Source organism: Cyprinodon variegatus, unplaced genomic scaffold (assembly GCF_000732505.1).
Source record: "Cyprinodon variegatus isolate N-32 unplaced genomic scaffold, C_variegatus-1.0 Scaffold618, whole genome shotgun sequence".
Lineage (NCBI taxonomy): Eukaryota > Metazoa > Chordata > Actinopteri > Cyprinodontiformes > Cyprinodontidae > Cyprinodon > Cyprinodon variegatus.
This window is the reverse complement of record NW_015151071.1, coordinates 461,100-473,989: the sequence shown is the minus strand read 5'-3', so window position 1 is coordinate 473,989 and position 12,890 is coordinate 461,100. Positions and strand designations below refer to the sequence as shown.

The 12,890-nt window shown below is 38.2% G+C and overlaps 2 protein-coding genes across 2 annotated transcripts in view; one reads left to right on the top strand and one right to left on the bottom strand.

Annotated features, from left to right (window-relative positions):
- Positions 1–9,384, top strand: part of LOC107096358 — an 11,549-nt gene extending 2,165 nt beyond the window's left edge. Inside the window, exons 5-10 of the mRNA XM_015392972.1 lie at positions 3,196–3,269; positions 3,353–3,429; positions 3,520–3,620; positions 3,784–3,872; positions 3,946–4,092; positions 6,355–9,384. Of these exons, the coding sequence (XP_015248458.1) occupies positions 3,196–3,269; positions 3,353–3,429; positions 3,520–3,620; positions 3,784–3,872; positions 3,946–4,092; positions 6,355–6,494 (628 nt within the window). The 3' untranslated portion in view covers positions 6,495–9,384. The remainder of the gene's footprint in view (positions 1–3,195; positions 3,270–3,352; positions 3,430–3,519; positions 3,621–3,783; positions 3,873–3,945; positions 4,093–6,354) is intronic.
- A 2,263-nt stretch (positions 9,385–11,647) lies between these two features.
- The window catches only part of LOC107096361 (cell wall integrity and stress response component 4-like), a 22,027-nt gene continuing 20,784 nt past the window's right edge, over positions 11,648–12,890 (bottom strand). Inside the window, exon 4 of the mRNA XM_015392975.1 lies at positions 11,648–12,442. Within this exon, the coding sequence (XP_015248461.1) occupies positions 12,398–12,442 (45 nt within the window). The 3' untranslated portion in view covers positions 11,648–12,397. The remainder of the gene's footprint in view (positions 12,443–12,890) is intronic.

Below are 12,890 nucleotides of genomic sequence, written 5' to 3'. Positions count from 1 at the left end.
CAGGGAAACACAGAGACAAACAATCATTCATTCACACTCACACCTAAGGGGAATTTAGAGAAGCCAATGAACCTAACAGTCACCCGGAACCCTTTTGCTGCAAGGCAGCAGTGCTACCCACTGCGTCACTGAGCAGCCTGCCTTTGGACCAAGTAGCACTAAATAGCTGATTTAGAAACGACAGTGTATGCCAATGATGTTCTGGTCTTTGAATCACATCCTGAGCAGTCGGTACCAATTCTTCTAGATCTTATTCAGTCATCTGGTGACACTTCAGGTAATGCTAGTAATTGGCAAAAGTCTGAATTTAAGCCACTGGGTGCAAGCCTCCCTACTGAATTCTTAGATAATCTTTTATTTAAGATAACCGACAAACTGAAATATCTTGGAGTTATTTTGCAAAAAGACCCAAAACAAATTTTCAAACTGAAAGTTTTAGTAAAAGTTGACAATCTTCAGAAAGATGTTGAGAAATGGAGAACGCTCCCACTCTCAGTGATGGACCGCATTAACGCCATTAAAATTGTGTCTTTTCCTAAATTTTTGTACCTTTTTCAGAGCCTACATATTTTTTTTTTAACAAGGGCCTTTTTTAAATCACTGGACTCTATAATTTTGGATTTTAAAACCCATAGCATATCAAAAGCAAATTTACATAAACAAAGAGACAAGGGGGGATTAGGATTACCATGCTTTCAACATTACTATTGTGCAGCGAATGCAAGGCCTTGGTCTACTGGCAGGAGGGTGATGCTCAACAACTCTCTGCAAATCCACCTCCTTGGGTGGCTATCGAAAGAAGCACTGTTGGAAACGGTTCCCTTCAGATACTCCTTTTCTCAGCACCAATTTCCCCCAGAAGTACTGGAGTCAATAATTTGATTGTTTTAAACTGTTTAAAGATATGGAACCAAATGAAGGTCTACTGTGACATACCAGATACCTCAGTTCATGCGCCAATTTACCACAACCATACTTTCCCCCCATCACTATCAGATATATCATTTAAAAATTGGAGGCTAAAAGGCCTAACTACAATCAAAGATTTGTACATCGGCTTCATTTGTAAGGCTGAGGGACCGCTTCTCTCTTCTGGACACAAATGTTTTCAGGTATCTGTAAATAAGAAATTATGTTCAAATTAACAACCCGAACTTCGTATCTCTCCCAGAAGAAAATAAGTTAGGCAGAATGCTGTTGGGCTCCCCAGAATAAAGAAAAAAAAAAAAAATCAAGCTTTGTCGGCATCTTTGCAGAGGGAATCAATTCTGCCACAGACTCTCTGAAGGCTGCATGGGAGGAGGAGCTGGGCTTGCAGATTCTGAGTGAGGTCTGGGAGGATTGGATCATGCTCTATTAATGTAAAGCACCAGTTAATTCAGTTCAAGGTGTTTCACAGGCTCCACTATTCAAAAACAAAATTGCACAAAATATTCCCATTAATATCCCCAAAATGTGATGGATGTAAATCCGCCGATGGCTCGTTGACTCATCTGTTCTGGTCGTGCTCCAAGCTCTTTCATTTTTGGTGCAACATTTTCAAACGGTTCTCTGAAGTGTATAAATGTACCTTGATTCCGACCCCCAAATTATATTGTATGGATACTCTCCCTCACTGAGGAACTGCAGCATTTCTATACAAACGATTGTGTTTTATGGAATGAAAATAGCTAAGAAAGTAATATGAAGATTGTGGAAAACTGACAAGGTTCCTCGGTTTAAAATGTGGATAAGCGATTTTACTGAGATTCTTCATTTGGAAAAACTGCGGTACGATGTTAAGGGCTCCTGTAGTATCTGGCAGCCAATTCTGGACCATATTTCTCAGTCTAAGACTGACCCCGACAGCCGCCCAGTTTCTTAGCATGCCACCCCTGCCTTCATAGATAGATATGTATGCTTTATACTCGCATGTGTGATTTTTGTATGTTGCACTTTGAAAACTTAAACATATATTAATATAAAAAAAAAGAAACAATGCTGTCAAGGAACGCTATGGACAGCGGAAACATGCAAGAGGAGGAGAGTTTAGTGTCGGAGGTCGTGGATGAGTCTCCTCCGTCATCCATTTTTTATTTAGAGGAGGAAAGCGGGGACGAAGTTATTGTGGAAGAGGACGCCAGGGCGGCAGAAGCTTGGTTTGGTGTAGAAGGCTTCCAGCCGTACATGTTTGAGCCCTTGCCTCGCAACGCTACCAGTTCTGTTAGCGTTACGCCTGCCGAAGACACAGACGTCCATCCCCGTGAACACTGGGACGCAACTCAATGGGAAAGGAAAGGATTCTGATTTCAATAAAGAGATAAAGATTACATTTATATACATGTTTAAGCCAGAATGATTCGACTTTTAAATATGACTTCCCTATTTTCAGAACCCAGAGAGATCTTTAAAAAGATTCCCTGGTAAAGCCATCATGTTTCACTTAAAAATATATATAATATACCGTAATATATATGTTTGTTTCTGTTTCTATGTTTCTCCAGCTTTTGTTTTTGTTTAAAGACCTTTTTTTATTATTAATGTTAAACCAAGAGTATAGCTCATTTTGTGGGTGAAGCAGACTGTGTTTTAATCCTTTTCAATAAACAAATGAACAGGGAAAGGAGAGGTTTTGAGAGTAACTTTGCTGTTTTCTCATAGTACTATATATACCGGTATATAAAATTCTGTTCGGATTTAAAATTTTCAATCTTAATTTTTATTGTAAATCTTTAATAGATTTGTCAAGTTGTTGTTGTGGACAAATTGCAGTCTTTTCAAATTCTGTTCTACACATTATTCTCTTTATTTCAAGCCCAATAGGAACCCATTGACCAATAAACATATTGCTGCTAAGCTCCATGCAGACCAATAGGAATGTTTCTTTGCTCCTCACTCAAGATGAAGTAAAGAGAATCTGATCTGCAAAACCCAATTAGAAAAGAATGCAATCCATAAAACTTAAATTATATAAATAAGAAATTTGATAAAATAAAAAAAATAACATTTGAAAAATGAAAATCTTTTTTGATACAGAAGTTTTTGAAAGTAATTTCTTGGTTTTATTTTTTCTTTTTAAAATTTCCATTTCCAAAAAAATGTTCTTTGCATTTAGCAATAAAGTGATAAAAATCTGCTCCATAGAGCTGCTGTATCATCAGATAATGTGTTCATCCTTGTCCTGCCAGTGATGCAACATGTTTTCTGATCCCTTAGTTGGAGCTCCAGGCTCCAGCGTGATGAGGTGGATTTCCTGCGGATAGATCTGGACAGGCTGAAAACGCAGCTGAGTGAGTTTCTAGTTCCAGCAGCGCTCTGCTTCCGTACATTCAGACAGGAAACCACCGCTCACATCTCTCCTCTCTGTTTCAAGGGGGAACAGAGGCGGACATGCGCCTCCAGCAGATGGAGGCAGAGAAGATGAAAAGACAATGTGAACACAGCTGTCAGGTAAACACTCACCTCCCTGTCTGCTTCAGGCCTTTTGTTGCATTGCCTCTAATCCTCTGCTGTTTGTTTTGTTGTTGTTGTTGTTGACAGATGTTGGAGGATCTGACAGGAAGCTTTAGAAGACACAGCAGATATCAGTTGAAGACTCTCCGCAACTTGCATGGCATTCCAACCAAATTCTATCAGATGAGGTATGAGACCTGCTTTAAGTGCAATTGATGTGCAATTGTCAAAAAAGGCACTGAAATTAAGATAAAAATGGAAACAATCTCTGCTGATTATCTTTTTGCTTTGTTTGTACATGTTACATCTTTTTATTTTGTGTCATGGGCTGCACCGTATCCCTCGCCACAGAACAACCTTGTCAGACCTGCAGAAGGAGGTGAAGAGTCTGAATCCCAGAGGACACGGATCGCAGCTTTTGGTATCAGAGCTGACATTAGGTACACTTCTCTTCTCTGGTTCTCCTTCCCTCAGCAGGAGGAAGCTGTAAGAGCATTTCTCATTGGTTTTCAGAGGACTCGCCATTCCTGGCTCCTTCCAGCAGGAGCAGACAGTTTAGAGGCCATGAGGAAGATTCGGACTCTGAGAGTTCCAGCCCAACGCTGAGTCTGGCAGAGATCAGCTCTGATGATCTGTCCTGGCTGGAGGAGGAGGACCCGGGTAGGAATGAACAAAACTACAGAGTTCACTCTGCTGGAAGCTATTAGATTTTCTTTACTCCACTGTATTTTATTGAAACACAAAAACAATCGACTAATTCTCTGCATTCACATTCACCCATCAGCTAATAAGCTGCTGGAGAAATGAATACCCACATTATGATACTGCCACCATTTTATTTTTTTTACTGTTCAGCGGACATTTTAGTCTCTTTTTTTCCCTAGAATGTTTTACATCTAGGGGCAAAAGTATGGCATCAGTTTTCTACCAAAAGTCCAAACACACAATAAATACTCCTTCGAGCAGCGTTACTTCATACGGACGCCTATAAGCTGCTCCTCACGCTCTTGTTTAACATGTTACGTGTGCAAATAGAGAACCTCAGGGCCCCAATATCTCACACACACACGAATGTTTTGATTTCCACGCGTTCGCAGCCTCCCTTCTCCTCTTTGCTTGTGGATCTGTTTCTGCTCGCTCATGTCAACGTTTGTCACTCTGACGGCGTTAACCGCCACACAAAGCAACCCGCCTGTGATTGGCTACTTTCCAGGAAGTATGCAGGTGGGTAAGGTGACTTGAAAATTCCTAAATGTCAAAACGGCGCCTCAGTCAAAGGACCGAATGAATTCCTCAGGATCTAAAGTTCTACACAGTCTGAATGACAAAGACATGTTGACAGAGCGACACATCTACAGGTCCATAACATTCAATTCTATTCAGTTTATTTCTATAGCTCCAATTCACATCATGTCATCTCAGGTCTCTTTACAGTTCAACCAGATCATCCAGTCAGATTGATTCAAAGTTTTATATCTAAGGAAAACCAGCTGATTGCATCGACTCATTGACTCTTCAGCAATCCCTCACACTAAGCATGCTTGTAGCGACAGTGGAGAGGAAAAACTCCCTTTTAACAGGAAGAAACCTCCAGCCAAGATGCATTTAAGTCAGTTTATTCTCTTTGCATACCAGAACAAAGAAACACTTAACCACATTATAACAATTTAACTCACATAACCAAAGTATTGAGCATCAGGAGTTTTACGTTTTAATGAGACGCATACACAGTAAGCCTTAAATCTAATTATTATCTTACAGATGTTTCAGTTCAAGCTTCATAAACCTATAGAAACGCTGCTTAATTATTCCAGATGTCTCTCTAAACATCCCACTTTTTTCTCTTCTTTTCTCTAATGATTCTTTTTTAATACAACTGCAGGATTTTTATCAACTCTAAACTAAACCCAGAATAACTGTTTTCTGGGTGGTTGAATACTAGAAGTGATTCATTTTGTTGGATTTTCTTTCAGACTTGAATTCATGTAGGTATTTTTAGATGCTAAACGTCTGCAGTCTTTCCACCTCCTTGTTATGCACTTCTTTATGTCGGTTAAAACTCAAATATCGAAACGCAGGAGAGCCCAGGTTTCCCCGGCTGAGCCAGACAGTTTAGGCGTCTTCCTGTTCCTGCTAATAAACAGGTTTTCAGAATGAGACAGAAACAGGAGAAGATTGTGCAGAGCAGCTCAGTCGGATGATGACTTTTCAGCAAGACTGGACATGTAGCTCCGCCCCCGCACCACCTGGCCCTTACCTTCCCAATTGATCCATCAGCTCTGACTCGCCCAGAGGAGCAGGCAGCATTGTTTGTCAGGTTTCACTTTCATCTTCAGTAATAGACCGTTTTATTTTTTTAACATCTCAATATGCTGGTCGTATTGTTAATGTCAGGAAACCACAGGAAGTTATTCTCATGCTTTGGTTTTCTGTTTTCTCACCTCAGATTTAAACAAAGAAATCGATCAGTCTGCTACTAAAATAATTATAAAAATAAACTGCACAGCTTGAAAGATGTTTTTATGTTGCGTTTGTTTAGAGTGGAACAATCCAAACTAAATGACGTACAGCAGCAGATGGACATCAGTGGTCCCGCTGTTTTCCTGCAGCTCTGAAGCTAACAGTCTTTTCTTCGGACTGTTAAGTTCCTGAAACTCTGCTCACCCCTGAGAACAGATCCAGGAAGAGATTACAATCTACGCCTGATTGTTTCCCACTGCAATCAGGTCCTTTTAAGGCCGAGTTATTTTCACTGGCACTCAAGGATTCTTACGCACACAGAGGTGGATAAAAAAATGCAGTCACTAGCGAGGAAAACGCAGATCTGAAAGTTTTCCAACCTCAATCCCACCTGACGGCACAGCAAAGGGATATCTGCTAACTTTCATTCACAAACGAACATCTCTCTCTGTTTACCGCCAGCTCCCCACCGACTGACACCTCCAAGGGATACGTCCACACCGAGTGACCTCGCTGCTCCGGAGGACGACGCCAACGATCTTCTTGACGATGAGGACGATAACCCAGCATCAGAGCCTGACTTTGGTCTTCAAGACCTTTAAATTATCATTCTGGGAAATAAAAGTGATAAAAAGAAATGCGTTATCTACTTGGAAGCAGTGAAAACAGGAGTGTAAGCGGGAAAGTTAAAGCAAGCAATGTTCACTGCTGCTGCGGCCCCCATGAAAGCAGGAAGATTATCCCTTTGACTGCAATATCCACAGAGTCAAGCATGGTGGTGGCAGCATGGTGATGAGTAAATGCTTTTATGCAGTAGGTTCCATTAAAAAAGGGATAAAACTTAACAGAAGAATCCTGGAAGGAACATTTGGATGTTTTGTTTGTAAACTTTTGAATTTTGTAAAAAAGAAAAATATATTATTTTCAGAAATCTGTTTTTTTGTTGCCAGAAGTGGTAAGACAGAGCTCACAATGGAAGATTATTTTTTATTTTAGATCATGAACATAAACTGATCTTCAGCAAACGATTCCTCATGAATAACAGTTTAAAGTCGTGTTGGGACTTGTTCCAGTGAACATGGAGCTGTGGGAACAAACGCAGGCGGCTGGCAGCTGTTTGCAGATGTCTTTGATCAAGCTGGCCATCCGCTTGTTTTAAAACGGTTAGCGATAAAGCCAGGAATACGGGGGGGTTCTCTTTACAAGCTATGAAACGTTGCAATGAAAGCCACCCAAATTAAACTGTTGTCACAGCTGCCATGGCTTCAGCTCACAGGCAGAGCGGACTATAAATCACAGCTTCTTACAGAGCGACAGGCTAATTGCTAAACCTCAATGTTTGATTTTTAGGCAAGAGATGACTAAAGGAGAGTTCTGATTATAGCCTGTTGGGAGGGGGGAGAGGTGGCGCTTTGATGTGGTGAAAGAAACCGTGGGATCCATAGTGGGATGGAACGATGGTGTATTAGGACCATTCAAAGATGGAAAAAAAAAATATGGGACTTACATTTTTTGAGTTTACAGTGGCATATTTACAAGAATATACATGCAAGCTGAGCGTAAAAAAACACAAATTTACAAAATTGAAATAGACAAATATAAGAGAAAAATTAGCAAAATAAGAAAGAAACATGAATTTAGGAGAAAAACAGCAAATTTGCAAGATTTAAAAATACATTTACAGAATAAAGTGCTACATAAAGCACATGCAAATACATCATGAATGGGCAGCTTTAGCGATGGAATAAGACGGTGCAATGGCCTCATGGAAGTTTATAAAGTAAAAATTAACGATACCATAAATTTGGATGCTTGTAATCTTTAAAATTTGCTAAATTTTTCTTCTAAATTTGCATGCTTAGAATATCTTAAATATGCAAGTTTTTTTCTTTTAAATTTGAGATTTTAGTCTTGTAGATTTTCTACTTTTTCCTTCTAAATTAGCATCTTTAATATCTCGTAAATGTGCATGTTCTTTCATGTAAATCTGCCTTTTTATTCCTATACATTTGCTACTTGTTTCCTTCTAAATTTGCATGTTTATCGTCTCATAAATTTGCGTGTTTATTCTCGTAAATATGCTACTTTAACCTCAAAAATTTAAATTCCAATTTTTTTTTTTCCTAATACGCCGTCGTAAGATGGGAGGGAAATTTCAAAGAAAGGATTGTAGAGGGCTCCAAGCTAAAGTCTTTAATTGCCCCGATAGAAAAGACTCAGAGTAATATTCACTAATCATCACATGTAATGTGTTAATATTCATCTTCACGCAGCAGCTGATCAGAGACTCAAAGTTTGCAATCATGGACGACCCGGTGTGGCAGAGTAATGGATGTTTAATGGGCTTCTTCTCCTCGTGGAGAAGGAATCCTGAGAGATGCTTTTTGGCTCCTTTTAAACTGTCAGAAATGGAGGCGGAGAGAAATCAAAAACCATTATGGACATTATGGAGTCAAGTCCTCCACCGCGCTCCCAAACAAGACAGACGATCTATCCTTGTTGTCATGTCTGATGTAAATCAGGCCGGATGGATCATCAGGCTGTTAAACTTTTCTTCATGACTTCCATATTTTGTTGCTGACGGGGAGATTTTTAATTTTTTTTTTCCTATATGCTGCAGGGTTTGAGGTTCAAGCACTTCCTGGAATTCCTCTATGATAATTTCTTAGGACTTTTTAGAAGAACAATACAGAATTAAACATTTCTCTTAAAGATTTACAAAGAAGGCTAAGATGTTTAAAGAAGGGAACAAATATCAAAGCAGCTCAAATTTTAGTCATTAACTTAAAGCAAAGTTTACAATGATCCAGCCTAAGATGTATGCACATTTATTTCAATTATGAAATTTAATAAAAACATTTAGTCATATTTTTTCCCACAGATCACCAGTTGCATCAATATCCGTTTCCAAAACAATCGGTTTGAATTTTCCTTTTTCTTTAAGCCAATTATTTCTGAGTTTGTCTGATTTTCTAAAACATCCTGATTTGTGACTTTCAGTCTAAGCCTGCTTCTCTTCCAGTGGCTCTGGAAAACTTTCTACATTATACAATCTATGGAAATGATTGGACAGCAAAAACAAACCAAGAACTGATGGGTTCCGACTAACTAAAACAAACCATCACAAAAAGTAATGAGCAAAATCATAGAACAGACGAGCAGATATCGCTCCCTGGATCCATCGCCACCTTTGACCCCAGATGTAAATCAAACAGAAAAGATGTGGAGCTGAAGATTCTGGATGATCTATGGATACGTTGCAAAAGGATTAATGAAAGGTCTTCTGGTAAAATGTAGGACGGGCATATAAGGCCTCTCCTATAGGCAGAAGTGTACTGGTAATAAAATAAAGTGCCAACGTTGACATTATTGCAAAACAATGTTTTTTTTATTTTCTGTATATAATGATCCTTCAACTATAAAAGGTGGTTTTATTTTAAGGCCTCCTAAACATCTTGACCAAGGGACCCGATAAATCTGATCAGAACTGTAAACACCGTCAGTTATTTATTTTAGAACAATCCTTAAAAAAGTAATAAATATTTGTTAAGCTCAATGACTGCCTATAAATAAAACCATTTTATGTTAATCTGCCCTTTTATTGCAGAGGAAATCTATACATATTTTATGAAATATGTAAATTATGTATTTAAAAGTCTTGTTTTAGAGAAAAACAGCTAAACCTTTGTTTTCTGGAATGTATGAATTTACTTTTTCTTACTGTTTTTCTTGGTGCTGCTCAAATCACAGGTTGTTTATATGTGATATCTGACAAGGAAGAGAAAGAAGCGTTGAGGAGGAATTCAAAACACCTTTATTTGTAAAATAGCGGTCAATAATTTACAAATGTCAGCAATTCATTCAACAGATGTGATGTTGAGAGAAATGGAGCATAAAAACCTAAATAAGCTTACGCAATCTAATGAAAATAATTGATGAATTATTTTCTGGGAGCTTTAAAGAACCGCAGCAAAGTCAAACAGTGGATTTCATAACCAACATGAAAGATGTAACATTTTTCAAATAAAGTTAGAAGTATCCGGAACATCAGGGACATGTAAATGTCAACATTTATTTGATTTTAATCCAATCAGTGATTCCACGATACCATGATACCAACTGAATTCAAACTGCGGCTGAACAATTTTGCCAAAAATCTAAATTGTGATTACTTTCAACCAATACTGTGATTTTATTGTGATGTAGATGTTTTACTCCAGGGATTCCGTTTCTCATTGACAGTCCATTGTTGCAGGACTTTTCTGTAACCGTTGCATGAAAAGTTCTTACTTCTACTTCATGCATGGAATCCCCGTCCCTTCTGTGTGGCAACAAACCTGCTTTAAGCATATTTCTGCCTCCTAAAGAGCTGCAGAAAGACATTCGTGTCCTACTCTTGTTCATTTCAATGTGACTTAAATTGAGCATGTCTGCAATTTGAAAATCGCAGTTTGCTAAATTGCGATTATATTGCAAATACAATTAATTGTCCAGCCCTATTTCCACTAGACAGGAAGTAGTTTGACTTTTTTAACAAAGTTAACTTGGAGCAAAAACAGTCTCATATTTCACACCTAAATTCAAAACCAATTCTAACAACATCCAAGTATTTTAATTTAAATCAGAAAGTTAAATCTTCACACTGTTATCCATTACCTTTTTATGTGCAGACCTACAAGTCCTCACAAAATTTCATTTTAAAATTATTTTCATTCAAACAAGAGGTTTTTGTGATGCTGCATTTGCTGTTTGACAAGAACGTGATGAATGGATTCCAAAAAGCGTGCGTCTGTTAACATTAAAGCTAAGCTCAACCTTTGTAAGGGATTGCAGTGTGGAGAAATATCTCCAAGTTTCTTTTTCATCTCAGCGTTCTTTTAGAGAACCGACTGGCCCTGTTCAGCAATAGGTGGGGGTGGAGCAGCACTGCACTACCAAGTACAGCACAGAAAAATCTGAGCCTTCAATTACTTTCTGTGAAGTTTCACTATACGACTGTAATGTCTACAATAATTTAGGAATAATGATGTAAAATACAGCTGTTATACAAACAGAAAGCAAAACCAGAACATTTATGCATTTTAAAAACTTTTGGTTCTGCATGTTTAGTAGAAGGTGAGGCTAACGCAAAGTAAAAAAACATAAATAAAAAAAGAGGAAAAAATACCTCTGAATTTAAAAAGAATGCCAATTATGTGATCATCTCTTCTTTTTATATAAATTTGTTGTAAATTTTAATTGAGACTTTTTGCTCTACGTCAGTTTTAGCATGCATGCTATTTACAATGCTAACATTTAATGTAAAAGCCATTATCCAACCTTTTTCCCCCATTTGTACTGAATAAAGGCCGGTGTTCTGGCAGACCAGCATACACCATCAGACCAGCATACCCATAGACAATATGCATGCGCAAGTCAATTTGCATTTATCCCTTTAGTTTTGTATGAAAAATACACTTTAAACTACCTCAGCGAACGTGTATTCCTTTAGTCATGTACAAAAAACAATTTAAGGTCAGATCGCCATACGCTTAAAAAAATACCCAAGGGAAAGTAATTAAATTGTTTTTTTGTACATGACCAAAGGGACACATGCCCGCTGAGGTAGTTTAAAATATGTTTTTTTGCAGAAAACTAAAGGGATGAGCAGGTTTTGACTCTGCGTATGCTGGTCTGACCAAACACCGGCTACCAAAGTAAACTCCAACAAAACCTTATTGCATTGAATGAGTGTTGAAATACTAATCACTAAAAGTAAATCTTTGTTCATCCAGCAAATAAAATGAAAAATGAATAAATTCTGTTTATTTACCGTTGTAAGGCACTCATAGCTGGACTACAGGCCTGAGGAAAACAACCTTTAACACTGTTAATAACATTTCCTGCTGTGCCTGCAGTTCTTTACTGACTAGATGCACTAACACTTAAAAGCACTAACAAGATGTGGACCATCTATTTGTAAAATTATTTCCAACTTTCAAAGAATCTTGATTCCCTTAATTGTCTCCCATCTTTTACGTATGAAAAGTAAAGTGCAAAATTTCTTAACAAAATAATCTTTCTTTCCTCCCGGCTTTCTTTTTCAGTTGAGTCGTCTCTACCGCCTGGATCTTACCGTCATTGACTGATGCAAACCAAAAGCTGCTTCCCTCTACTTTATCCGCTGTGAACCATTTAAAAGAGCAACAACAATATTTACAACTTCAAACTTTATATGTACAGCAGTGAAAAGAGGCTTTTCCCTAGTTTAAAATCAAACACTGAAACAGACAGTTTCCGAAGGGTTTCCTCCTGGACTTTTGTCATCATTGTCCACTTCAATTGAAATAAGGTCCTTTCCCACAGAATGTCCGAATAATCTGGTTGAGTAGAAACATCCCAGGCGTGTGCCTAAACCTACCCAGGGAGGTTTCTGTTTGGTGCCTATTATGGAGATCTGGTTCAACGACCACAGCTGGACTGGACTGAAGGGTCGAGAACGCTCCGGTCCGACTCCAACATCCTATTAGTAGTTGTACATGGACAGGGGTGTGTCTTCCATCATGTCGTCCTAAGCAAGGAAACATAACATGAAAGATTATCACATTATTGAACAACCTAACTTCTGCTTATTTACCATTAAGAACTGAGAAAGGAGACCCCCAAACTTAAATCTTCATTTTTAGGTAAAAATATCAGAATTCATCCATTCAGACCACCATGGAAAATGTGGATCTGAGCTGAATATGAACAAAAAGACCAAAACCATCAATCAGAAACACAGCAGATAAGGTGTTCTGGTCGGAGAAGGCCATAAGTTCTGCGTTTAGAAAGAGAAACTAAAGCAGGGCTATACAAAGAGTTCAGAGAAAATGTTAGGAAAGATGAATAAAAACACCTGAATTAGTAAGCTAACCATTGTTGCTACAGGTAGCATATTAGCTAATTAAACCATGTTAACTGGCGTTCTGCACTGGGAAAAATCTAAATCTGGATAAGTCATTTTTTCTTAAAATAAG